Source organism: Myotis myotis, unplaced genomic scaffold, assembly GCF_014108235.1.
Source record: "Myotis myotis isolate mMyoMyo1 unplaced genomic scaffold, mMyoMyo1.p scaffold_m19_p_7, whole genome shotgun sequence".
NCBI classification, from domain to species: Eukaryota; Metazoa; Chordata; class Mammalia; order Chiroptera; family Vespertilionidae; genus Myotis; species Myotis myotis.
In genome coordinates, this window is record NW_023416379.1 from 24584461 (window position 1) to 24612210 (window position 27750).

General features: G+C 40.7%; 2 protein-coding genes across 6 annotated transcripts in view; both read right to left on the reverse strand.

Annotated features, from left to right (window-relative positions):
* MAP7 (microtubule associated protein 7) overlaps nt 1–8463 on the reverse strand; it is a 140257-nt gene extending 131794 nt beyond the window's left edge. Inside the window, exon 1 of one of the 2 annotated variants that reach the window (XM_036316023.1) lies at nt 8284–8463. In XM_036316023.1, the coding sequence (XP_036171916.1) occupies nt 8284–8356 (73 nt within the window). In that variant the 5' untranslated portion in view covers nt 8357–8463. The remainder of the gene's footprint in view (nt 1–8283) is intronic. The other variant, XM_036316027.1, reaches the window with a different exon arrangement.
* Nucleotides 8464–15263: 6800 nt separating this feature from the next.
* MAP3K5 (mitogen-activated protein kinase kinase kinase 5) overlaps nt 15264–27750 on the reverse strand; it is a 178427-nt gene continuing 165940 nt past the window's right edge. For 3 of the 4 annotated variants that reach the window (XM_036316104.1, XM_036316103.1, XM_036316102.1), the window contains 5 exons: nt 25585–25828; nt 19476–19588; nt 18684–18793; nt 17106–17182; nt 15264–16431 (listed from right to left, as the gene is read on the reverse strand). In XM_036316104.1, the coding sequence (XP_036171997.1) occupies nt 16359–16431; nt 17106–17182; nt 18684–18793; nt 19476–19588; nt 25585–25828 (617 nt within the window). In that variant the 3' untranslated portion in view covers nt 15264–16358. The remainder of the gene's footprint in view (nt 16432–17105; nt 17183–18683; nt 18794–19475; nt 19589–25584; nt 25829–27750) is intronic. The other variant, XM_036316101.1, reaches the window with a different exon arrangement.

The following is a 27750-nucleotide window of genomic DNA, read 5'->3' on the forward strand; positions in this document are numbered from 1 at the left end:
AGTTTATTACTTTATGGTCACATTAAGGAGAGTGACAGCTGGGGGTCTTTAGGCCAGTAAAGAATTGGACAGGTGAAGAACAATACAGCTTAGAATGTATTGAGACATTTCCCCAATCCTGTCCTTAGATACTTTGCTGCTCTTCCCAATTCTTTTTCCTAAAACTCTCTGAAATTAAAACTGACATCAATAAATTTTTTTTTTTCAATTTAGGAAGGTTTAATAGCCTTTGTTTTGACCTTAAAATTAGATTAAATTATTTTAAAATTTTCTCTTAAAAATAACTAGGGGGGGGGGTAAGAGATCAACTAAAGGACTTGTATGCATGCATATAAGCATAACCAATGGACATAAGACACTGGGGGATTGGGGAGGCTAGGGGACTGTCTAGGGCGGGGGGATAAAATGGACACATATGTAATACCCTTTGTAATACTTTAAGCAATAAAAAAAGAAAAATAAACAAAAAAAACTAGGATGGCTTTGCATAATTTTGGGGGTAAATCCTTGATTTTCTGAGGATCAATATTTCAGTCACAGTTCTCCTACAGTTTTTTTGGTTCTGTTTTTCTGGAGAAAAGTATAATATATAGATATAGATAGATAGATATAGATATAGATATAGATATAGATATAGATATAGATATAGATAGATAGAGATAGAGATAGAGATAGAGATAGAGATAGAGATAGATATAGATATAGATATAGATATAGATATAGATATAGATATAGATTTATATTAAGAAATAATGGTTATTACAACTGTGGAGGCTGGCAAGCACAGAATTTGAAGGGCAGGCCAGCAGGCTGAAGACTCAGGTAGGATTTCTATGTTACAGCCTTGAGGCAAAAGACCTTTTCTGGGACTTTTTTTGTTTTTTTTTTCTCTGAAGGCTTCAGCTGATTGGATGGAACCTCAATATTATTAAGGATAATCGCCTTTACGTAAGGTCAACTGACCATAAATGTTAATCTCATCTGCAAAATGCCTTCACAGCAACATCTAGATTAATGTTTGAGTAAAAAACCAGACACTGTGGCCTAGTCAAGTTGACATCACATTAAACACACGGTCAGTGACCCAAGAGAGATTAAGATGCTCTGTCCCCATACTAAACTCAACATGCTGCAAATAAAAGCATGCCATTCCAAAACCTAAGGTCTGCGTGTCAATGATCATATTCTTCACTAAAAACTATTTTCTCAAATCATTGCCCAATATTGCAATGCTCTATTAAAATAATATTCATAAACTGGGGTCAGGGCATCGCAGAATGGACCCATTAACACCTCTCTCTGTTTTCATTAATGACATCTTACTGAGACTCCAATACAGGCCAGCTTCAAAGCATGACCAAATAAATCCTTTTATCACTATATAAACCAAGCAGTCTGGTTGCCTCAGCATTAAATGATTTAGAAAGTACAGTAATGAGGACTTAAAAAAATAAAAAAAAACCTTCCTTGTTGTCATAGAAGAAAACTGAAGTATGTAGACATGTGGATGAGGGTGAAATAACATGTTTTTCATAAGAAAATAAAGTGTGTATGAAGGTTTGAGGTACAAAACTTTATATATGGTAGTTATTAATTCATTTGATAACTAAAGTCAATGCTGACAAAAAAAAATTATATACAGTTCTCCAAAATAGTTCTGAAATCAACATAGAGGAAAGAAATATCTAATTGAAATGCCAAATTATATAACCATAGTGGGTAAGTTTGAGGCTTGGTCATTTTCATTCTGTTAAAGGCCCACACTGAAAAGGATTAGCATATCCACTGTAATTGTCATCAACCAACCAGAACATCCAAAGCCTTAAGCTAAATTATACAGATAAGAGACAAATATACTTAGGATTAAATAGCAAGCCCAGAAGCTTTCGAAATTTTCAACTGCTAAGCCAAAAAGATTCCTAATGCATCAATAATTGCTTTTAAATAAGATATGAAGCATTAATTTCCAAGAACTAGATATACAATATGTTTATCTTGTTTTAGTCTTGCCTAACCTCAAGCCATTGAGATTTTAGGGGGCTTTATATGGAAACTAGATGCCTGTTGCAGGAAGATTCCTGCAAGAATAAGGCTTCCTCCGGCCTATGCCTGCAAGAATAGGGCTTCCTGAGAACAGAGCGAAGCAGAGAAGGGAGCGAAGCCCACCTAAGCGGGCTTCGCTCCCTTCTCCGCTGCTGCGCTCCCTCCCTTCCCTGCTTAGCCCTTGGCTCCCTCTCTTCTCTGCCACCTGGGCTTTCTCCCTTCTCCGCTGTTTTGCTCCCTCGCCAGGTCATGAATCTGGGGCCCCGGTCCTGCGGGCAGCCTCCCTGCGGGCAGCCTCATGTGCTGCCGGACCCCACCTGCAGTATGCAAATTAGCCACCATCTTTGTTGGTGGTTAATTTGCATATCGAGCTGATTAGCCAATGGAAGGCATAGTGAAGGTACAGTCAATTACTATGTTTGTCTATTATTAGATAGGATAACATCTCAGAAGGATGAACAGGTTGATAAGCACACTTAGGACTACCCAAACCCCATCTCTAAAACCCTTTCACCTTTCACATCCAAATTTTAAGCCCCTGCCTTAAAATTCATGTGAATTTTAGACAAGCAATTGAGGAAGCATTATAATCACAAAAGCGTCTTTTCCCAAACTTTCCAAAACACCACAAATTGACCATTTTACCTTTTATCATAATGCTACACTCCCATTGTTAATGGCAATAAAATCTTTGATGTATTAAAAAGGGACTGTTCCAGACACATGCAATACTGCAGTGAAGAAATCAAATTTATGCCCTAGCCAGTTTGGATGAGTTGATAGAGCAACAGCCTGCAGACTGGAGGGTCCCAGGTTCAATTCCGGTCAAGGGCACATGCCCAGGATGCCGGCTCGATCCCCAGTAGGGGGCATGCAGGAGGCAGCCAATCAATGATTCTCTCTCATCATTGATGTTTCTATTTCTCTCTCCCTCTCCCTTCCTCTCTGAAATCAATAACAATATATATATTTTTAAAATATTTCTTTAAAAAAATCAAAATCGTAATAAAAATTTCTCCCTCTCAATTTTTTATTTTGTTTTTTGTTTTTTTGCTGGAGACAGTACTACCTGGTTGCTATATCCACATCGGCATGCGGGAAGTGACTTGTCCTAAAACAAGCAGCACCCATGTCCCTATGGAGCCCAGGTACAGGCTTCATCCAGCTCACTGGAAAAAGACCTTGTTCTTGTTCTCGGTTTACCAACAAAAAGAGGGAGGTTTACATAACCAAAAGAAGTGTTTTAAATAAACTGAAAATTATTTTATGAACATGTTTCCCGACAGGTTCATCCATAATAGAAAACAACAATATACTTTGTAAAGCAAAAAGTCATTGTACACTTCACAACGGTTGGGAATGCCCAGTTCAGGTGTCTGAACTCCATCCACCTGGTTTCTTCTAGTGTTAAGTGTACAATATGTAATAATACTATCTTATTTTTAATAATACATTATTTTTACTGAAAAATTATATAAATTTAAATGTTTCAAGGGTGTCTGAAGGCTTATTTGTGAACCAGTCACCAGATTCAGAATAGCCTTTTGCTCCTCCTCCTGACATCCTGGGCTCCTACCTTCTCTCTTCCAAAACCCTGAAGGCTTACATTCTCTCGAGGGTGCCTCCCTGAATCCTCCAATGCTGTCACAATGAAGTGTGGCTCTAATCATAGAAGTGGTTTAAAATTCTGTTGCACAAGTTGGTTGATGATTGGGACCATTTTTTCTCCATGATTTTTTTTTCAGTGAGTAGCAGGCCAATGCCAATGTTGGACCTGATCAGTTTGTAAATAAATGGAATGACACTCTCAAATTTGACTACTTTAGTTACAGCGGGACCACCAAAGACTCAATCAGAAATGCCAAACTAGAGTTGTTCCCTGTGAGGTTTCACTGGATTATAAGACCATGTGATTTTTCTATTCAAAACCAATATGCCCTCCCATAGCTCTCCTAGACTAAAAAGAGTTCCACTCCCCATTTCTCAATTTATTTCAATGCTCTTTTTTTCTACTGTAGAGCCATCTCTTCTACTTCTATTTTAGCTCCTGACACTGGGAGTTATGCAAAATCACTTTACAAAGTATATACTAGTAGACATACCTTTCTACATATATAAGAGCATTTTCACAGAGAAGATAAGAGGTAGGAAGCCACTGTTGCAAAATAAATTTCTGGGTTTCTTCTAGTGTCAATATATAATAATATTACTTTGTTCTTAAAAATAAAACTTTATTGAAGAATTATATAATTTTAATATTTTAAGGACAGCTTAAGGTACATTTGATTAATCAATTAACACAGTGTCTACTATATAAGGAAAATCAGAGGGCATTACTCAGAGCATCTAAATCCACAACCCACCCAAGGAAGTGACATATTTTAAGATTTAATGTTATTGAACTTTTAAAAATTTAAAAATCTAAATTAAAAATTGAACTGGACATTATTTTCTTAGGGAGAAAAGTCTCTCACCCACCACATGCCCACACACATGATAGGCCTTGTAAATGAGCCCCTGCAATTGGAGAAATATCTTCTAAAATTGGTGACTAACAAATAAGATCGCTTACTGATATTTTCTTTTTCGTTTATGTACTTTGAAGAAACCCCAACTGCTTGCTTCTCATGAAAGTCGTGCAGACGCAAGCTGTATACACTTCCTCTATTTTCCTTGTACAGAAACATATTCAATGAAGTGATAGTGACTGGTTTAAAGTCAAAATAGGTCTGGGACGTCCATCTTTGTGGTTTAAAGGGAATGAAAGTATACCCTAATGATTTAAAGTGTGATAATTCCATAGCAATAATATTTTAGGACGCAACTTAAAATTTGGAAGTATGATAGAGTAGTACAAAACAAAAAACATGTGAGCACCACAGAAATCCAAGAAAAATGAGTCAACACGGTTTGGCATAGGTGTCCAACTCAGTCACAACACAATCTAAGCCCTTCCCAGGGAGCATGTAACAACCTTCTGCTGGAACACCAGTACATTCTGACAGGTGAAAAGCAAGATGTAACGGTAAGAGCTAGCCACAAAACAATGGGAAAAAGTCATCTGGGCACCTCAACGAAGCATTACTAGCTATGGGACCTGAATTTCAAAAGGGACAAGTTTAACACTAACTTATAGCCTGAACCTCTTACAATTTTTATTTGCAGATATTCGTAGACCCTTAGAGCTAAGTGAGACCTTAAATTTGGAAAATTTTTTAATTTGGAAAAATGCAGTGAAATGTCATTACCAAGATCATAAAGAAAACCCATGTTTTTCTACCACACAGCTTGCTAAAATGAGAAAAAGCCCAATTCCAGGTACTAAGTCATTTCTCCAAAGGAAAAGCAACAAAATGCACTGATTACAGGTATTAACTATTACCTGTGCATGAATATTTTTAGTCTCATGAATTAGTCAAAAGCAGCTTTGAATTTGGTCTCAATCAGCAGCCTTTATAAAAATTACGTTATCGAATTAGCTCTGCACACTCCCTTTCCACTGTTACTGGGCACAAACATAAAATTAAATATACAAAGCTTGGGCAGAGGCAGTTTTGTGAATATCAATCAATGGAACTATTCAAAATAATAACCTGAAAAGGACTTGACGTCCTCTAGTGGTGAAATGGAAACTTATTTCCAAGACAATTATTTTTTTCAGTTCTCACTTATTACCTCTGGCTATTGAAAAATATATGTGAAAGAACTGCTCATCCTCAAGAAAAAAAAAATCACCACAAGGCAAGTTATTTGACTACCTTTGAGGAGGAGATAAATATATGCTGAAGGACATATGGTTTTTAAAATGTTAGATTTATATTGTACCTTTCAATATTCTTAACAAATATCTTGTCTTACAGGCAGTATAACACTAATGTTCAACCCATCTTTGATACACACACATACATATGTACGTAATTATGAACACATTATGGGTGTTATTTTAATAATTATCCGAGATTCTAATATAAATTGCTCTGCAATTAAACCACAGTCTTTGCACAGGGACACTAAAACTAAGGCATTTAGGAATGGACTCTACTCGGTAAGAACTAGATCTAAAAAGGGAATAAAATAGATCCCTCAACAAATGTTGCCTCCCTGGAAAAAAACCACCTCTCTACAAACCTGTGATTGTTTAAAAAAAGAAAAAAGACTTGCAGCATTTGGATGTGTATGTGAAATATGTCCATAAGAATAAAGTACTACATTGAAGTCCTATGTGTACAGGTCACATGTTTTAAATATATGGAAAACTTAAGTTGTTAAAATCCAGGCAATCTGCACTTATTTGATCAAACTATTGCTATCCGGATTTAAAAAAAATATATTTTCTCCTTTGTTCTTTCTTTGGCCCCTGCTCATACAGGTGCTTCTGAACACTAAAAACATTAATAGTAATCAAGGGCTAGGGGGAAAAAAACACCACAAAAAGATGTGGGCCCGAAATAAGTTTTAGGTAAATTATAAAGAACAGTTATTCAAAAGGCCATGTAAAAACTGTCCCTTGGAACTTGAAGTGTCTAGGCAAAAATACGAAACAACTGTTTCCTGTGAAGAAGATGGCAGCCAATTAAATAAATTCATAAAAGAAAATATTTCACTGACAGCCACATGGTTGATCTGTATGTCAATTGTTAGAAACCTTGGTTCATTAGTTAACCTGCCCAGGCACTGAATAGGCTAGTTTGCAATTCACTCAAATATGAACAAGTTGTTCATGGGCAGGTTCTAAAAAAGTATTTTGTTTTTTGTTTGCTTAGCACAAATTGGCGTGTATTCACTACCTTGAACAATTTTGCTTCAGAAGCACCATTTACATTCACAGTGAGGGCGCTGCCCTCCTGTTGCCCTCACTTGGGTGAGGCTAACCCAGGGCACCCAGTTCATCAAGTTCTCTAAAGCAATTACAAAAGCATCTCCCTTAGCCACCCTTTCCCCACCCCAAGCCAAAATAATGATCTACAAATCTTTCAAACCACTCTCCTGGAAATAGCATGACCTCAACGTAAACAACTTCAAGACACCTTGTCGGACTAAACCGCGGGTATTTTGGCTGGCGGGATGAAGTCATTAGACGTTAGTTGTCCCAACTCTTCCAAACAGAGCAGATACTATTATAGCTTTTCTGGACCTTTCACATTAAAATAAGCACGCCATCTAAATCAATAATACCTTTTGGTAGGGTGGGGTGGGGTGAGTCTTACATTTAGGAAACAGTTGTTTCCGATTATGTATGTACGTAAAGCAGCAAATGCGTTGCAATCTGAATTTCTTTTAAAAATAATAAACTGCCTCACCGCCCCCATTTCAAGTGTAGGAAGGTACCAGAGTTTAGCGGCCAAGAACAGAATAAAAGAAGAGGGGACTAGGAAAGAGGGGCGCGTTTGCAAGGCGGTGTCTCCAAAACAACCTATCAGGAGCGCAAAAACCGTCCACCTATAGGATGTGGGGTGCGGGGGAGACGCGAGCGCCGTCCCCGAGTGTGCTGTGGGGGTTGGGGGCGGTCCCCAACACAGAGCCCTCGGGGCTGAACCCAGGGTTGGTGTACGGACTTGGAACACGAGCTCAGAGGGCCCTTTCAAGTCCTGAGCACGTCGAGCCATCCAGCCAGCAGCCCCTGCCCTCCCGCGCCCGCGACCTCAGTCTTTCTGGGACGCGGGTTGGAACTGCGGGGAGACGGGCACGGCTCACCGCACGCCCCCCGCGCCCTTCAGCACCACCATCGACCTCAACGCACACAGCCCCGAGGAGCTGAGTGTGACCCCGGCACTGGGGGAGGCGGGGGGAGGGGGGGTGCCCAGGACGGAGAATCCTGCCCCTCGCACCTGGCCCAGGGCTTTCCGGCTGGTTGTTTGGTTTGGGGTATACGATTTCCCATTCAACTCGGCAGGTGGGAGGGGAGCAGCCACCGTTTCTCCATTTCCTCCTCCCGCCCGCGCTCCCTGGCGCGTTTCCACCTGTTGTGGGAAAGTCGTGGTGAAGCGCCAAGGGGCGACCGGAACCGGGGCGACCGGAACCGGGCCCGCGGCACTCGGGCACCTCCGGGCCGGGCGGTGGCGGAGGGCCGAGGGACTGTGCGCTCCGATCCCCGGTGCGCAGAGATCGGGGCGGCCGTTCCCCGCCGCGGCCCCGCGCGGGCAGAAGAGGGGATCGCCGGCGCCCCGCGCGAGCCCACCCACCGGTTTGGGGCCCCTGCCGCGCCCGCTGGCCCCCCGCCTGCCCGCGCTGCGCAGTCACCTGTTTCGCTCTGCCCAGCGCCATCGCCATCGCTGCCCCTGTGGCTGTCGCCGCCAGCTCCTAGCTCCGCCATGGTGCTCGGATGACGCGTCCCGAGAGCCGCTCCGCCCTCTTCCTCGGCTTTGCTCCCGGCGGCCCCCGCCTCTGGGGCCCGCAGTCCAGACAGGTGAGCGCTGTTGCGGAGGGAGGAGGCGCGAGCAGGCGAGCAGGAGAGGCCTGGGGCCCGGCGCGCCCCCTCGCGGGCAGGTGTGGCGTGGCAGCGGCTCTCACGTGGACGCCACAGGGTCTGGGCTGCGAGAGCTTCGGGCGGAGCCAGGCACCTGGCCCCGAGCTCCTGGCCCCAGCCGCGGACCGCAGCCCACTCCCGGGAGGTCTGGAGCGGGGTCGGCGACTCTGAGTGGCTCTAGGATCTGGGACTGAAGAAAGCAGATCAGCCCAGGTGAGAGGAGGACATCGGGACGCCCAGTTCCACCATGAACTTTGAAGCAGCCAGGTCAGTTTTGAAGTTCATGGTGCCAGGGCAAAAAGAGTACGATGCCACGTGGAAAGCCGAAGTACACAGGCGGGATTCCAAGCTGGGATCCGGCCTGGATCTGCTTTTCAGGACGCCATTGCTGCTGACCAGTCTTCTCACCAGGCCTATGTGTCTGACGAGCCCCAGGGCATTCAAGTTAGTGAAACTTGTGCCCAATGATGTGGCTTTTCTTATTCTTGGTTTCTCATTAGTAACTACCTTGTGACTTCCGTCCAGCTTGCTCAGGAAGACCAGGAAAAAGGCAACATGCAACAGTTTCCTTTCTCTCTCTCTCTCTCTCTCTCTTTCTCTCTCTCTCTCTTTTAAAGAAACAGATTATTAAGTGAGGAGATACCAATTTCTGCTCCAACAGACAAGTACAGGATAGCAACAAAATGCTGAGGAGAAAAATATGGCCTGCAAAAAATGGAAACATAAGGAACAAAATTGAGCAGCGACCAGTTCCGTCTAGCTACACAGAAATGCACTCCCACAGCCTGGGCTGGTTGAACATAACCAGAAAGCTCCCAGCAGCTTAAAACCTTCTCAAGGATTTCAGCAGAATCTATTGGACGCCCAAGAGTGCCTGAGAAGTGTTGGATTTCTTGCTAAAGTGACAATCCCCACCGTTCTTTAATGAAAAACCTGCCACTCTGAGCCTAGGAGTGGACTGCTTTTATTTGGTTTACTGGTTCACTGGCTAAGTAGAGGATTTGATTAAGAGACACTTCACCGTGGTGAAGGGATTACTTAGGGATTTTCCCATAGTGCCATTTCTACAGTGGATTAGGCAAACTGATCACATTCAAATCACTCTTATCAGACTTCTAATAAAAATAAAGCACCAGATTTAGGGGGGGGGGGAGGTTAAGGTAGTTTTAAACCTCAACTTGGGCCCAAGCAAAGGTTATTTTTTACTACATTAAGTCATCAGAGTGTAAAATGCTGCGAACATCAGAAAGAGTCTCTTAGCTGAATTTAGAGAGGTGAACTTTGGAAGAACCTTGGGAAAGGGAAGTGATTGATTTTCAACCTTCTGATTTACTACCTACTGAAGTAAACAAGGAGTACTCTCTCTGACCCCCACCCCAAATTAAGACTTAGTGTTTATTTTTCTGTTTGTGTTTTTGTTTTTGGTGTGTGCTTCACCCTTCTCCCATTCTTTTGCTAATTTGTTTTCATCTGTCACCAGTTACACACAAACACACCTAAATCCTGCCCTTAGGCCCTGTATAGACTGTTCCAAATTTAATGTGGCGTCTGTAACAAGGACTGTTACATGAAAATGCAGGAATGGGTGACATCTGTTAAATGTCATACACCATCACGTTGTACTGTGTGTTGTACTTTACTTAGAACACGGAAGCCATCTGTCTTGAGCTCCCACCTCCATCTCAAAATCTCTCCCATTCATCACAGTTCCCCTTTCCAGGGGGAGGAGCTGCAACTCCTAAAACCATCTGCTCCCCTCCTGCCTCCTTTGAAAGCTCATCCTTTCTTCTCCCTACTCCCCAACGGCCTCTCCATTCAGGGATTCTACCCCAACAAATACATTCAGGACTCTGTGATTCTGAAAAATTTCTTCCCTCAACTTCCAGCTCTCCCAAATGTATTGTCATAATTTTTTTCACCAAAGTTAATAAATGTGTGGACTCCGGTGCCATTATTGTCTTATTATCTTTGTTTAACCAAGTGTAGTCTTTCATGTCTAGGAAAACTTTCCAGGGCATGAAATCAAATTTTTAATCTGTCATCCCCCTAGATTTTCTTCACTCTGTCAACTGATCATCTTCCTGTTGGCTTACACCACTCTCCTGGTTTTTCTTTTCTTTTTTTAAAAAAATATATTTTATTGATTTTTTACAGAGAGGAAGGGAGAGGGATAGAGAGTTAGAAACATCGATGAGAGAGAAACATCGATCAGCTGCCTCCTGCACACCCCCCACTGGGGATGTGCCCGCAACCAAGCTACATGCCCTTGACTGGAATCAAACCTGGGACTCTTCAGTCCGCAGGATGAAGTTCTATCCACTGAGCCAAACCAGTTAGGGCTGTCCTGCTTTTTCTAATTTCTCTGTGGTTAGTCATTTTTCTTCTCTACTGAGTTAAAGTTCCTCCTCCTTTTCAAACCACCCCAAAACCATCCTCCTCCCAAAATTGTCGGCCACAAGCTTTCTCTCTCATAACTATCACTTAATGTTATCTCCACCCAGGTTGAGCCCTAGATCCAGAATATATACCCCTGACCTCAGTCCTGACTTCTTCCTACAAATTCTCAATGGTCTCTGCCATTTCTATCATTGAATCATCCTGCCATTAATTTATCATGTCCAAACCAGCTTCCCCCCCAAAGTTGCCTGTGTTTGAATTCTTCTGTTATATAAACTCAACATCTAGCCTTTCCTCCCATTGTCACTGCTCAAATCATAGTTCCCAAATCTTGTCAATTTATTTTAATCTCACCCTCTCAATTCCTATTGCTCAAACTCCTACTGGACCCTCCTTCACATCTGTAACACTCTCTGAGCTGTTCTGTCCAATTTCTATTCCAATTTACCCAAAACAATTTCACCAGATTAATCTCACACACTACTGCTTTACACATACACCTCTTGCTCAAAAACCTTAATAGATCCCCCATTTCTACATAATTAAATATACTCCACTTTCCTCCCTGGCCAACTCCAATCACACTGAGCTCTATCTCATTTTCCACCTTTCATCTTTATAATTCATGTTTCCAGCCAAATATGAGTTAAATGAGTCAATTCTGGGGGGGGGGGGGTAATGTAATATAAAAATTGCTCACTTTCTCCAGAACACTTTGCAAATCCCTGCTTTCTGCCTTTGTTCTTGGTACTATGCCCTGATTGACTTCCCTGTTTCTGACTTAATAATTCTTTCCTTCTAAGGCCCAGGGTGAGGTCTGCCTCCTCAATGAAGCCTGTCCCACCTGCCCAGGCTCCCAGCAAGCTTGTTCTCTGAACCTCTCCAGGGGCTTCTGGATTTACCCCTCATCTAGCCTTTAACAAATTTGAGTTGTTACTGCAAATTTGTCTCTTCAATCTGATATGAATTATTGGTGGCAGAGGCTTTGTCTTCTATTTCTCCCTAGGGTGTCTATAAAGTCTGAAGTTATCAATGATATGTTTACAAATAGCTGGTGTTCTTGATGACATATGTGTTGCCTGTATTCTAATTTTAAGGGGTATCATGTATATCTCTCCTGCTGCTACAGTGCCTCACACATAGCAGGCATTCCAGTGGGTTAGCAACAATTCCTCATTGCCAAGCGTTTTTTGTAATGGTTTAAGAATGAATGAAACAAAATATGCAATGATAGGATTTGGAGAAAGAGATCAAAATGTGCTTAAAAAGAAACACTGGATCTACTTTCCCCGGCAAATTCCGGTTTTGTTTCTTGTAAGACTGTGCACCGCCCAGGTGTGTAACTGCTGTCACCAACCGTCTTTCCAGGCTCAGCTCTGGACTTCACTTCTCCAGGAAGCTTTTCTTGATCTCCTCCAGCAGTCAGATCACTACAGCACTTACTGCATGTACTGTAGTTTCGGCTTTGTCTTGCTTTCACCACTGACAGTGAACATCGGGGGGAGAACTGTGTCGTTTGTGTACCATAATGTACTCACCCAGTGAGTTCTTAATGACTGCTTTGAGTGAATGATAATAGATAACAACGGTAGGCAGGAGCTGAGTGCTTAGTATCTGCTAAGCATTGCAGTAAGCACCTCATCTGCATTGTTTTCTTTAAATCTTACAACCCCATGAGGAAGGCAGACTGTTTTCCTCACTTCAAATGAGGAAACAACAGACTTGGTGAGGTTCATCGGCCCAATGGGAAAAGGCAAGTGGTAGTTTTGCTCCAGGCCTATGTGCTTAGATTCTTGCTACACTGAGTGAACAACGAATGGTAACCATCTTACTATCATCACTACGGAAAGGGGCTTTCCATTTCTCTCTCCGGGTACCACTTTGAATGAGGAGGTGGGGCCTGATGGTGTCATCTGTAGAGCTTTTAAAAAGATCTCTGGGCCCTTTCCCAGACCAATAAAAAGTTTCTCTAAGATGGTGGCATCGATATTTTTAAAAAGCAACCAGGTCAGTTTAATGTGAAGCTGGGTGTACGATCTGCCGTAGAGTGATGCCAAAGGCCTTTCAAGTGAAAACTTTCATGAAACTTGGGCCATAATGGAACTGCCTTCTTGTGTGACTAAGACCCAAAAATGATGTCCGTGAATGTGTTATGAACCATGTAGGGATAGAGGAACATTTGATCACAAAGATTGGTTACAGTGAGGGCCCCCGCAGAAGACTATCATTAAAGAGTTGGTTGAGTCTGGCTGGCATGGTTCAGTGGTTAAGCGTCAACCTATGAAAGAGGAAGTCACAGTTCAATTCCCGGTCAGGGCATATGCCCGGGTTGCTGGCTCGATTCCCAGTGTGGGGCATGCAGGAGGCAGCAGATAAATGATTCTTCTCATTATTGATGTTTTTATCTCTCTTTCCCTCTCCCTTCCTCTCTGAAGCCAATAAAAACATATTTTAAAAAATATCCTCACTCCTTGGGTGAGGATGAAAAAATAAAATAGTTGGTTGAACATGGGTAGCTTGATCCTATTACGGTCTAAAAGAAGCACTTTATTTATGGTCTAAAAGAAGCATTATTATCGGGCAGATGAACTGTGGCTTCATAAAGAAGGTTACCCCTGCCCGAATCTGTTTAGCTCAGTGGATAGAGCATCGGCCTGAGGACTGAAGGGTCCTGGGTTCGATTCCAGCCAAGAGCATGTACCCTGGTTGCGGGCACATCCCTGGTTGGGGGTGTGCAGGAGGCAGCTGATCAATGTTTCTCTCTCATTGATGTTTCTAACTCTCTATCCCTCTCCCTTCCTCTCTGTAAAAAAATCAATAATAAAAAAAAAGTTACCCTGTATTTCAGTATGAATGAAATGACTTGCCACTTAATTTACACTTCATCTCCCTCAAAATTTCCCACAGGGTGCAAGGGGACAGGGCAGCGATCTGTCCTCAGGATTGGGAAGTAAAACAAAGATGCAGCTATATTGTTGCAAATATCAAATGACAAAATACTGGTGAGAACTTTCTGAATAATCGAATACCTAAATGGGGACATCTATAATAGTGTCAACAATAAAAATAAACTTTAAAAAATATATATGCCCTAGCTGGTTTGGCTCACTGAATAAAGTGTTGGCCTGGGGACTGAAGGGTCCCAGGTTCGATTCCGGTCAAGGGCATGTACCTTGGTTGCAGGCACATCCCCGGTAGGGGGTGTGCAGGAGGCAGCTGATCAATGCTTCTCTCTCATCGATGTTTCTAACTCTCTATCCCTCTCCCTTCCTCTTTGTAAAAAATCAATTATATATATATATGTGTATATATATATATACACACACACATATATTTTTTTTTAAAAAAATATATATATATATAGTACCTGGATTTTCACATAGAAATAAAGATGACTTGGCAGTGCCCTCTGCAGTCCCAGATCTGTCTCTTGCTTCAACAGTGTTTGGCCGGAACAGACGCAGGGACACCCCTTCTCCCAGCCTCCGGCCACTCTCCTGCATCTTATCTAGTTACCACCTTCAGAACCACCTCCGGGACCAGCAACACACTGTTTGTTTGTTTTTCTACCTTAACTCCTTATTGCCGAACAACCATGAGCTCCCAAATTCAACAGAATTATTCCACCCAGGTGGAGGCTGCGTTCAACCGCGGGGCCGACCTGCATCTGCGGGCCTCGCACACCTACCTCTCTCTGGGCTTCTATTTCCACCAGCGATGTGGCTCTCGAGGGCATGGGCCACTTCTTCCACGAGTTGGTGGAGAAGCCAAGGGTGCTGAGCGTCCCTTAAAGTTGCAAAACCAGCGTGGTGTCCGCATTCTCCTCCAGGACCTGCTGAAGCCTCCCCAAGGTGAGTGGGCAAAACTCAGGGCACCATGGGAGCTGCCCTGGCTTAGAGAGGAACCTGAACCAGGCCCTTGTGGAGCTGCAGGCCCTGGGTTCTGCCCGCAGACTCTCACCTCTGTGACTTCCTTGAGAACCACTTCCTGGGTGAGGAGGTGAAACTTATCAAGAAAATGGGCTACACCTGTCCAGCCCCCAGGCTGGGCTGGGCTTACCCTCAAGCATGACTTTGCAGCCCAGAGGCCTTTGAGGGGCCCCTCTGCGTTCCCCTGGTGTCTGCCTTTTGCCTGAGCTTCTACCTGAAACTACAAGTCATTCTTTTAACCACCATGCATTGAACCAAATGAAACAATAAAGCTTTTTGCAGCAAAAAAAAAAAAAAAAAAGAAACAAAAATGACTCCTATTTTATCAAAGACTGTTACATATGGGCCAAGTGAACAGCTCTGTATTATTTTTATCTTGCATACTAAACAGTTTCCTTTGTATTCAAGAAATTTGTTTATCTCATTGATCCATCGAAGAACTTCAGACTTCATCCTTTTAATACAGGCAGGCTTATAAAATATAATATTCAGCTTACAATAAAATATTTTCCTCAATATGAGAAATTAAAGAGATAGAAAAGGCAGTGCTCTCCACTGAGATGCTGTTTGTAGGCCCCTTGAGATACACAATAGTCATTCAAGGTAACTCAGGGCTTTGAGAAAAATACAGTGACTTTCTTTTATTTTCTTTTTTCTTTTACGTCTTTCTGAACCACTCTGTTGCCATGAGGAAGAACTTGGAGATCAGTTTTCTTCAATTACTTGAGTAGAAGACAGATTCTATTTAATGTTATAGCTGAAGAAACAACTAGAAATTTAACACAGTTTGGCTAAACAAAATGAGAACTATTTAGAATTTATCAAAACAGTATATTGATAGCCTTTTTTACTTTTTAAAGTAAATATGAGACAATGGATAGCTTTAGAACAAGCTAACTTTACTATGATTCAGGCATGTGCAACTGGTACAGTTCAGTAGTAACAAAAATGACTCAAACCAAAGTACTATAGGCCAGAAACTTAAGTTACAAAATATATCAATATTACAATTAACACAGATAAGTATAAACCATTGCTCAGATTCTGCATATTAAAAAAAAACCATAAACTTTATGCAACAATTGAAATTATGCATTTCTACTCAGATTATTAGAGCATATTACAAACACACATAAACCTAAAAAGTTGTGGTCACATTTTGGTTTTGTTCCAGTGATGCACAATCACATGAAATGTTACATCCGTTTTGTGTGAAATAAACATTTGGCTGAAGTCTAGTCAGTAGCTGCTGAGTTCAAAATATTTCCATTAAAATGTTTAGAGTAAAATAATCCTAAACATCCTAGTGAGAGTCCTTACAAAAAGTCCTTATGAATTATAGAAATAGAAGCATTTGGGAAATTTCAGTGTACTCTGTCTATTTTTTTTTTTTTCAACACGAGTAAACAAATACTGGGTTTAAAGTGCAGCTTCTTTCTCCTCTCCCTGGGATTCTCCCTCTTTCGAAGATCAGTTCTGTGTTGTTAGAATCTCCAGGGAGGTTGGAAACAAAGGAGTGACAGTCAAGTCTGTTTGTCTCTCTGCTTGTCCCGAAAGTCAGTGATGGCCTTCCACAGTGTGCAGAGCATCCCTCCCCTGTTTAAAGACACAAGAACATTGGGAAAGAAACAGTTCATTCAAACATTGCCCTTGTAAAAGAAAAGTGACTGCTTAGCTTTCAAACTGCTCTGATCAGAACATGAAGATCCCAAAGTCTTATTAGTCATTATGTGTTCTTTTTGTATATATTTTCTCATCATCCCTCCATGCCTTTCCTCTCCATTCCCACAATCTACCAGGTCCCAAAGCAAAAAAGTTTTCAGCATTTTTAAAATGTCTTTGTTAGACAAAGATGGGCCAGTGTGAGAAAATTATGCATATGCTTGGCCAGATTAAAAAAAAAATTATTACAGGAAACTGTATCAGATTATACCAGGTATTTAGATGGCAAATCAGCACCCCATCCTAATATTTCCAAGTATGGTACAATCATGAACAACATTGAGGGATTTGTTGAAGGCAGCTTTAGAATAACTGCATGGTCTTGGTCTGATATATTATCAAAAAATATTCTTCCAGTTGATTTGCATTTACTAATATGGAAATATTGGTTATTAAGCTTCTCAATAATAGTCTGGTCCAACCAACTCAGTTTACTCAGAGCAACTGAGAACCAGAGAGGTCAGCCCAGGACTGCAGGGACCCAGACTTCCTGATCTCAGCCCAGGACTCTTGCCATCATGACAACTGAACAGAAAGAAAAGTGATACCTTAGTCTCAGGCATTTTAAGTCATCACGTGTAACATAGTAGAGAACATCCACTAGTGAATAATCCTCAGCCAAAAACTGTGGATAAAGTAATATATGCATAAACATTAGATGTTTTATACACCTTTAATAGCAAACTCTATCCATAATGTAAACATTGGCAATAATTAAAAATGAATTTAAAAGCAAATCCACTAAAAATAAAACCTTCTGGAATTATTAGTAAAAAGTTCCCCCCATGACAAAATAATTACGAAGAGATACATCCATGACTTCCAAATGCAGGAAGAGTATAAGCAACACAGAATGTCTAAATGGACGTCTAATTACATCTGCTGCTTGTAAGATAATGGTTGTCTTTAAGAGGTTTGCTGCTGTGTAGCTTTATTTTTCTCAAGGAGATAAGAAGTGTTCCAGAAAAAGTAGTGCTTACACTTAATACTTTTCATGTCTCATAAAAGGTACTTTCAAATAATTATTAGAAAATCAGAGTCCTGAGTTAAAACTGAAGCTTTTAATTTTAATTCTAAAAAAAAAGGGGGCAATGATTTAGAGGATTATCAGTTGCTATCCTTAATTGAGATTTGAGTCTCAGTAAGAGGGATATTTTGGAGAACTTGATTGCACGCATTCAAGTTCTTGCCTATGCAAACAACTCTCTTGCCTATGCATACTTCCCATAGGCAAGAGAGGTGTTTAAATGTATGTAGCGTAAGTTGTTAAATGCAGATTTCTAAGGAGACCCTACATTTTAGTGGTGCAATAAATTATCAAGTCAAAAGAAAAGACATCTTTAATCATAGTTATTTTTAAGATTTAAATATAAAACTGAAATCAATGTAATACTGTATTAAGAGACCCTTCCTAAAAAATAAAAATATAACCTCTTATTGTGTGAATATGTGTGTACATATATGTAGTCTTAAACATAAACAAATGCTATTCATGCTGATTACAAAGTCCAGAAGGAGCAGAGAAGAATTAGGTTATTACAGGTATAATATGGCTTATAGAGAAAGTGTTCCTGATGTAAGTTCACTAAATAGATCTATTTTATTACATAAAGAGCCAATGCCCAGTGGAGTTTAATAATGTCACAAGAGAATTAAAAAGTTAATACATAAAAGAGAGAATTATTTTAGTTCTAATTTCTATACTTTTCATTATTTTCAATTAAAAAATATAAAATTCCTTAGGGTTCCTGGACCACAAAGATGATTGTTTGTATATTCTACACTTGAATGATTTCCCCTTCTTGTCTGTCCACCCAATACATACATACAGATGGTCCAGTTTATTCCTACATACTCACCACCTTCTCAAAGCACCTTCCCCAACCTCTCCCTCCCTCTGTCTCATAACATCTGATAACCTTTCTTTCACAGAACTTACCAGAGCATCGTTATGCTTTTATCTGTGGAGTTATTTGATTACTGTCTGCCTACCCTAGTCTATAAACCTTAGGAGGGCAGCGCAGGGTCTGAGTTGCTCACCAGTGTATCCCCTGTGCCTAGCATATAGTGGACACTGACCATTACGAGATGAAGTGACCTAATGCTTGTCCCACAGTTTTCTCTACCTGACTTATAGTGTCGTCATCAGCTCCATTTTCTCTCAGCCAGTCAGTAAGTTTAGAATCTTCAGTAGTTCTGCCAGCGGTTGAGCGATGTACAGGTGATCTAGGAATATCTAGGAGAGAATTGGGGGGAAAGGGAGCATTCTTAGCTTCACCTAAGAGAGGTCATTAATACTTTAAAAGATTTTGCTCTAAATAATTAATAGAAACAATCAAGTTTGGCAGTATGACCTATAAATAAAATGCTTAAAGAGTATTTAATCTACTAAGAAATGGAGAGTCAGCAGTAAGAATGTAATGATACTCCCACCTTTAACTTTCATATCAATGTTATAGTTTCTTAGAATAAACTTGGTGTACCAAAATTGTACTGTTTTTCATGCAACTAAGATGAGTGTAATTAACCAGATAATTATAATAATCTTTTCCCATTATTTGCAATAATATGAAAAAAAACTAGAATACACAGAATACAAATGCAAAAATGACAACAGTATTATTTTCTTCTAATCATCTCATTGTGAAATCTTTAAAAAGAATAAAGAAAAAAGTGGAGAGCCCTCTTTACTCAATAATTTATAATTTCAGGAAAAGATGGCTATGAATCATCTTATTTTTACTGCACTTATAAGAAATGATAATTTGCTACAATCAGGAATTAAAAGCAATCTCTATTTGTAGTTGTGGTACAAGTAACAGATGCTGACGAAGCCATGAAATGAAACTGCCTGCTGGCTTTGTTTCCTGTGGCAGCCTGGTTGAACAGTTTCACTTTAAAATTTTCTGCTTATTCACCTATTGGTTGGGACTTAAGCTTCAGGTGTTTGATTTCTTGGTCCTTTTCTTCAATAGCGTAATGAAGGAGTGCTTGTAATTCTTTCTCTTTCTGAACCAATGATTCCAGTAATCTGCAGAAGAAAATTATAGTGACTGACAAGGTAATAAAGCTGGAGCAGCCAGAGTGACCAATTGGAGGGCTTCTCAAGCTACAGTGAGCAGACACCCCTGGCATTTCATTGAAATGCAGATTCTGATCCAGTAGCTCTGGGAGGTCTGGGATCCTGCATTTCCAAGGAGCTCCCAGGTGGTACTCCTGTTGCTGGTCCACAGATTCCATGTTGAGCAGCAAAGCTCTAGGAGAATGTGCTTCCAGACCAGAATTCAAAACCTCCATCCCCAACTGTCTGCCCAATCTTCAGAGATGTTGCTCTAGCGTTTCTTTTATGACCATAAATGGCCAAAAAAAAAAAAAATTATACTGTATCTGTTTAGTTTAACAGACCTTTATTTTACATGTATAGCCCTTTATCAAAAAAATGGTGGTCAATATGGGTAATACAATAATCAATGCAAAGGAGAAAGGTGGTCATTTTTTAAAACTATGAATATTTGAGAAGTAACTATAGATAAGGTCACCTGTAGTATCTGGCACCTGATTCAATAAATGTTACTGGTCATTGTGGTTGTTACTATTATTCCTCTCCCTTCTAAAGGAGTGGCGAAGGTAAAAGGATAGCTGTGTTCCTGGTACATTCAGTTCCTAGTTGGCATCTAATGCATTTCCCAAAGAAACAAGGAGAAACTAAGGTATCATTTATACCATGGCCCTCACCCATGGAAGGTTTGCCATGCAACTGAGAGCCAACTGATAACCTTCTTGCCTTTTCTAACACTGTTCTCTGTCAAAACGTTCCAAGTGACTAGGTTAGGAATTTAGATTAGGAATTATAATTTAAGAAATATAATTATTCATAAGATTATCAGGATAAATTGTTGCATACACTACAGCTCTTAGAAAACTGCATTTCCTTTTCTGAGCCTTGACAGATTTAACTCAGGACCAGATTCGTGTGCTTCTGCATCAGCTATCACGTTCTGAAAGGCAGCACAGCACCTAGGGCAACTGAAAGACAGCTCTGGGAACATCCAGGTTCACCCTGTACTTCCTGTGCAAACTTGGACAAATTACTCCACCCTGCTGGGCTTCAGTTTTGTCATTTGTTAAAAGGTAAAAGGAAAATTTCCTGGAAGAATTACTGTGAGCATTTAATGAGACAACGTAGCTAAAATGCTTGGCCTTTAATAATGGCTATTCTGTTGCGGGCTGCTGCCCTGGAAAAGAGCCCTCCCAGCTCTCAGGAAGAGTTCTCTCCTGACGCCGCCCCCCCCCCCCCCCCCCGGGGCTTCCCTTCCTCTACTCCCAGCAGGACACACAGAACTGTGGCCCTCAGGTAGGAGAAAGGAACCTTGTAGAGTAGGCAGGGGAGGCAAAATAAAAGGAAAACAAATGGTCGGGGGAGGGGGCAGCCAGAGAAGGCATTTGAGGAAGGCAGGTTATTTACAGTAAGCGGTGCACAATTAGGCGGAATTAAGAACTGAAAGCAGAGGGAGGGAAGGATGAAGGGAGATTTTTTAAAAATATATATTTTATTGATTTTTTACAGAGAGGGATAGAGAGTTAGAAACATCGATGAGAGAGAAACATCGATCAGCTGCCTCCTGCACACTCCCCACTGGGGACGTGCCCGCAACCAAGGCACATGCCCTTGACCGGAATCGAACCTGGGACCCTTGAGTCCACAGACTGACGCTCTATCCACTGAGCCAAACCGGTTAGGGCCGAAGGGAGATTTTTATCTACTCCAACAGGAATGATATTCAAAGACATGGATAGCAAGCTCAGTATGAATTTTTAACTTGGCAATTTTTTGGTCTGGTATATATTTTTGTCTTCCTTGTTCATCTACATGTATGGAATAGTGATGGTATCGTCTTGTTTTCTCAAAGAACACAGTGAAATTTTCTAGAATTTAACCTACGTTTATCCAGATTCTATTATTTCCTTTTCATCTTTAAAACCAGAACCTAACATTGGAAGCAAAGTATTGATAGGCCACTTCATTGGTTCCAAATCCATCTCTCAAAATTATTTATTTTCAGCTATATCCAGTCCATCAGTTTTATTTTTACTTTGTCTTCAGTTCCATTAGTAGGAGAATCCTTAGAAAACCAACGCATTTGCTGCCTCTGTTCCAGAAGTTTGGCAAGGATCTGTGAACTTTTTAACTCGGATGGGTGGGGACAGGTAATTCCAGAATTGTAGACTAGGAAAATTAGATAACCATTCAGCTCCTCCTGAGTTAGATTTGAACTACATGCATTACTGTCCCCCCTCTCTGTGTGAAATTAATTATCGTCAGGACATTTTATGTAAGCAAATGTTTAAATGTAAGTAAATGTGGACGAAAGGGGCTACTGCTAACCTGACAAGCTCAGGGAAGGCCTGCATGGCGGTCTTGCAAACTCAAAGACCTAAAGTAACCACAAAAGATGGTCTGAAATTAGACTTTAATTAAAAGCAGTGACCTCCTAGGGCGGTATCTTCCCTGACAAGGTCAACCTTTACCTTAAGAGAGCCTGTCTGTCTTTTTGCACCTATGATAACATATCCTTGAAATGTCAGGGTAACTTGAACTTCCCTTTTTTTCCAGACCCCTCAGGCCACAACCAAATGCCCTGGGCACCAGGACAGGAGACCATAAATTCCTTCATTGTTATTGTTATCATGTTAATTGTTGACTTTTAACTATCCTGCACCCACCTAAGTATGTCTCTATCATTTTATTTTTTATCCAATCCCAGAGGTCCCCCCCCCCCATTTGCTTTCTCCCGCCTCTAATCTATCACCAATGGATTTCAAGTAACCCATCTACATCTTCTTTTACTTCAGTGTATAAAAGTAGATGAAAAACTGCCATTCCCTGGAGCATTATCCCAATACACTGAGATTCTACTTTCCAAGCAATTGTCGACAGTTTGGCTCAAATAAACTCACAGAAATTCTTTACAGGATTGAATGTTTTTATGTTAACATAAAACATAAATTCTAAAGCCATTTTGTTACTTTTCCCATTTAGTATTATTGATCTAGTAATCAAGAGCTGGATAAACCTGATTCACTTTCATCGGTAATTATCCTAACGCAGTGACTCAACTGGCGAGCTGTGAAAATTTTACCACATGCAATACCTGACTCTTTAGTCAGGGGCACTGATCTGTTTTCCCTTAGATTGTCAAATTAAATAACAAGAGCCAACACAACAACAGCTGTCTGGTGTGAATGATTCAAAACTTATCTATTTTTTGGTGTGCCGCAGAATTTTAGTAATTAGTTTATGTGTGCCATGAGATGGAAAAGGTTGAAAATCGCTGTCCTAAATATAAGATTTCTAACATGAGGGCTACAACCTTTCCTAAAAACACACTAACACTTTTTCTAAGCTTGTTTTGCAATAAATGTACCCCAATATATCAGGTAATATTCAACTAAAAAACCAAGGGCCAGCATAGGCATGACCAGTCCCTGACTGCCGTTGCTTAGGACTTGTGCCACACCAGCTGCCCTCTCTTTAATCACGTGAAGTGAATGTTGGGCCTCAGCTCACTTTTCCGGGTGTGATGGAGAAGCTGTGGGAGATATTCCTAGAAAAGATAAAGGAGGCTGAGAATCCTGTAGATTTCACATGTTTAAGTGTAAATATGTAGAGAAAAAGCATAACTGTGTGGGCTTTTGTGAAAAATGCAATTCCTCCTAATGCAATAAAGAAATGCGGCAAAGCCTAGTCTTTTTACAGAGACGGGCAGATGTGGGCAGCAGGCCTTCAGCTAGCTGATACCCTCAGAAAATGGGTGTGAGGCCTTGAAGAGGGCAGCTGGCGAGGAGCAGCCCTTGGGGACTGCAGATGGCACAAGCACGGTGGACAGAGGGCGGGGACAGGGTGGTAAGACAGGAAACGCAGATGGGCGAAGGAGAGACGGAAATGGCTACATTTAATTTAGGAGAGGCAGGTTCTATTGACATAAGCCAGGGTATGTAGACAGAAGGTTTTAGGGCCAGAGAAACAAATATACCAGCTCATTGGTAAATAAAGTAGCTTTATTGTCTGTAAAATTCTGACTGGAAGCCAAGGGCAGAGTGGGGTGGGTGGCTGGACCAAAACAGTAATGAGTGAACTTTCCCCTCCAGAGATCAGTAAGGGGCATAAAAACCAACTCCATTCAGGATCGGAGGACAGAGGGTCAACTAAAGAGAAGTGACTAAAGTTACTACCTGCTGTAATGGATAGAGTATCCTAATTGGATTATTTATTACTTAAGAAAAGGAGGAAATAAGGGACACAATGATTGAGACAGACATGTCAAAGGCCAAAAAGACTCAAACTCTTTTCTATTAAGCAGTAGAAACGGCAAGTAAAGAGCTGGGGAAAACTTCAAAGGACAAGATTGGGGTATGGAAGTCTGAAAGCCACTTTCCTTTTATTCAGAAAGATTTCTATATGCACATCATGGAAGATGTGTATGGAGTTACTTTAATCGTGCAACCGCAATTCATGTTTCTAAATATAGGATGAGTTCTGTAATAGATCCTCCCTTCCCCCAACTGGTAGGCGGAGTATGAGGTAACCTGCAGCCTGGAAATACCTCAGTGACTAACCATGTACCTTATATGGACTATACATTGGACCACCAATCCCACCTGCCAAATACCCTAAGCCCTTGTCCTATATCAGTGATGGCGTACCTATGACACGCGTGTCAGAGGTGACACGTGAACTCATTTTTTTGGTTGATTTTTCTTTGTTAAGTGGCATTTAAATATATAAAATAAATATCAAAAATATAAGTCTTTGTTTTACTATGGTTGCAAATATCAAAAAATTTCTGTATGTGACACGGCACCAGAGTTAAGTTAGGGTTTTTCAAAATGCTGACACGCCGAGCTCAAAAGGTTTGCCATTACTGTCCTATATGGACCATACAGTAAGCTACCAGTCAGTGTGCACCGAGTACACTAAGCCCCCACCCCTCCCCATTCCGCCCCTCAAAAGGCGTGCTCACCCCTGCACGTGCTGCTGTCCTCCCATTGGGAGACAGCCCGGCAGGTGCTTCTCCTCTAATAAAGCCTGTAGTCCTGTTTTTTGGCCTCTGTCTGGTTTTTCATTTTGTATTACTTGTATTAAGTTTGGTATTCAAACTTAACCTTAGGAACATAAACTTATGAGCAGAAATAAATGTTTTACCTCCCTGGTGAACAATTAGAATTTTCAACTAAGGTTTCTAAATATTTGAAGAACTTTTATTGATTTACTAAAAAAAAAATTTTTTTTCACTGTAATCTCAGTTGCCCACATGTCAACTGTAGTCATCACAGGAAGCTATAAATCATCAAGAGTCAGACCTTGAACTGGCCAACATCTGTGAAGAACAGGAAATATTTACTGTTCACTTAATAACCTATCATGTAGGTTCTATGTTATCAAATTCCAAAGAAAAACTAAACTCCAGATATGACACACCATATTAAACATAAAATAGAATCACACATGATCATCCTTTTAAGGTTCTAAAATGCAAAGCTTTTGCACCATTAGTTTTATCTCCTCAAGAGCAGAGACCTTCCTCTCCTGAAAGAACTTGATATTCCAAATCCTGGGCTTTGAAGAACACGGGCTTTCTGTCTGTCTTTCAGCTATCTGTTGGACGGTACATGCTGCTCCTAGTCTGTGTCCAAGGCAGTCCATGAGGTTACACCAAAGTGACTCCAAAAGCCTCAGTGCAGTGGGTGATAAAGCAGTGGTTAAGGAAAAGGTGCTGGGGGCTTGAATTGGTAGAAACAGAAAATATATTTGACTAAAGAGACTAAAATAAATCTCTCTCTCTCTCTCTCTCTCTCTCTCTCTCTCTCTCTCTCTCTCAACAAAGAAAGGCTTTAAATCAAGTTTACATTAATGGGATAAAGGAATCATATTTTGTATTTTCTGTGGATCACACTGTAAAGAAGACCCAAAACACATGCACTTAAAGTCAGAAAAAAGAAACCTACCCAAGTCAGAATAGGACTTACCTATTAGTTTCTATTTTCATTCTTCCAAGCTGTACATTCAGTGATCGGTGAGCATTCTGGGAATTGTGGGATACAGTAGAACTGAGCGTGCTCACCCCTGAGGTAGCCACAGCATCTTCAAGGATGGCATGAGGTCTTCGGACAATTCGATTTGGAGGCTGTTCCTCATGGTCATCTTCTGCATCCAAGTCTTCTTGATCTGCTGTATCACTCTCAGACGCAAGGCTAAAATGTGGCCTCAGTTCTGTCAAGCATAATATCAACAACAGTGTTATTAAAACATGACCAATTGCCTTAATTTCTTAAGACATGAATGTCATCTCCCCTGCGGTCAGTAAGATTTACATTCCAAACTGATTTTCCAAAAGTGAGGATGGATTTCTGTGTAGTAATTCAGGTCTGTTCTGCCAGTGAATCTGCACAATTCACAAGATATATAAACTTAATGATTTAATTCAAACAGAAGAAAAATTCACACCACACATGAGATAAATGCTAAAATCAGAAAGGCACTTATATAAAAACAGAAAAATTTATTTATACAAGTAGAATTCAATTTTAGATTATATGAGATCTGGCAATTACTAAGAAATGAGGAAACAGATATAGAGAGATGATCTAAACAAAAGTAAGTACACAGAATGCTTTTTTGCCTGTAGCAGTCAAAATGTAAGGGGATAGGAGGGGGCTACTGAAAATGCCACATGCTTATATTCACTTTAGCAAGACTATCTGAAAGCCACAGAGGTTCTCCCCAAAAGAAAAGCACATTCATACAACATTTTGCCTAGATTTCCTGAGGGCTCACAGACACCCTGAAGCCTGTCCCAAGAGTCCATGAACCACAGATGTGTGGGGGAGAGGGCTCCGGAGGGAGTGATGAAGACCCCTTCCCACCACTCCAATACAGCCACTCTGGCAAGACAACCAGAAACTCAGTAGTTACCAAATCTTCTAGGTAACTCTCTTTCCTTACCTTACCTTACCTTACCTTACCTTACCTTACCTTACCTTACCTTGCCTGACCTGTGTATAGTACCTTCCTAGAAATCTTTGGCTGCTGCTTCGCTTCTTCAGAGCCTTTTTGCCTACGACCTGCCTTTAAAAGCTGGAACTTGGAAATCTATCCTTCACTTTTTCATGTTTCTATTTACTCTATATGGGTGAGCTCATTAAAATCCATGAAGGTTAAATACTTGTAATGTGGGGATAACAAAGTATATTTCTGGCCCTGATCCTGTTACATCCTAGATATTCCTGTTGGGCAGGCACTTAAATTCAACAATCAAAACAGGAACTCACTATTTTTCATAACAAAAACCAGAGTGCCCTTCTTAAGGTCAAGTTTATGTAGCCCTGACTTCTTTTATCTCTCTCTGTTTATTCTTTTTAATTTTTTTGAAGGTTAAAAAGTACATGACACAAAATTTACCATTTTCACCATTTCTAAGTGTACAAATTGTAGTGTTAGGTACATGCATATTGTTGTTCAACCATTCTCCAGAACTTTTTTATCTTACAAAATTGAAACGCTATGCCCATTAAACAACTCTCAAATTTCCCCTTCCCCTATATCCTTGGCAACCACCATTCTACTTTCTGTTTCTATGAATTTGATTACTATAGATCCCTCATATAATTAGAATCATACAATATTTTTTTGTCTTTTGACATGGGCTTATTTCACTTAGCATAATGTCCTTAAGGTTCATCCATGTTGTAGTGTATGTTGGAATTTCCTTCCTTTTAAGGCTGAATAATATTCCACTGTATGTATGTACCACGTCTTCTTTATCCATTCATCTGTCAATGGACACTTCCACCTCTTGACTACTGTGAATAATGCTGCTATGAACAAATAATTCTGAGATCCTGCTTTCAATTCTTTTGGATATATACTCAGAAAAGTAATTGCTGGATCACATGGTATTTCTATTTTTAATTTTTTTGAGGAGCCACTACTGTTTTCCATAATGGCCGTACCATCTTACAACCCCAAATAAAGGTTCCAATTTCTCCACATCCATGCCCTTTATCTTTTAAGGTTTACCAAAATCCACCTCTACTCTGCTTTCTGCATTATCAATTTCCAAATTCTCTTTCCAAAATTCCATTTCCTAATTCATCTATAGTAGGAGTGACTCGAAATCAAGTGTTTTACTTTGT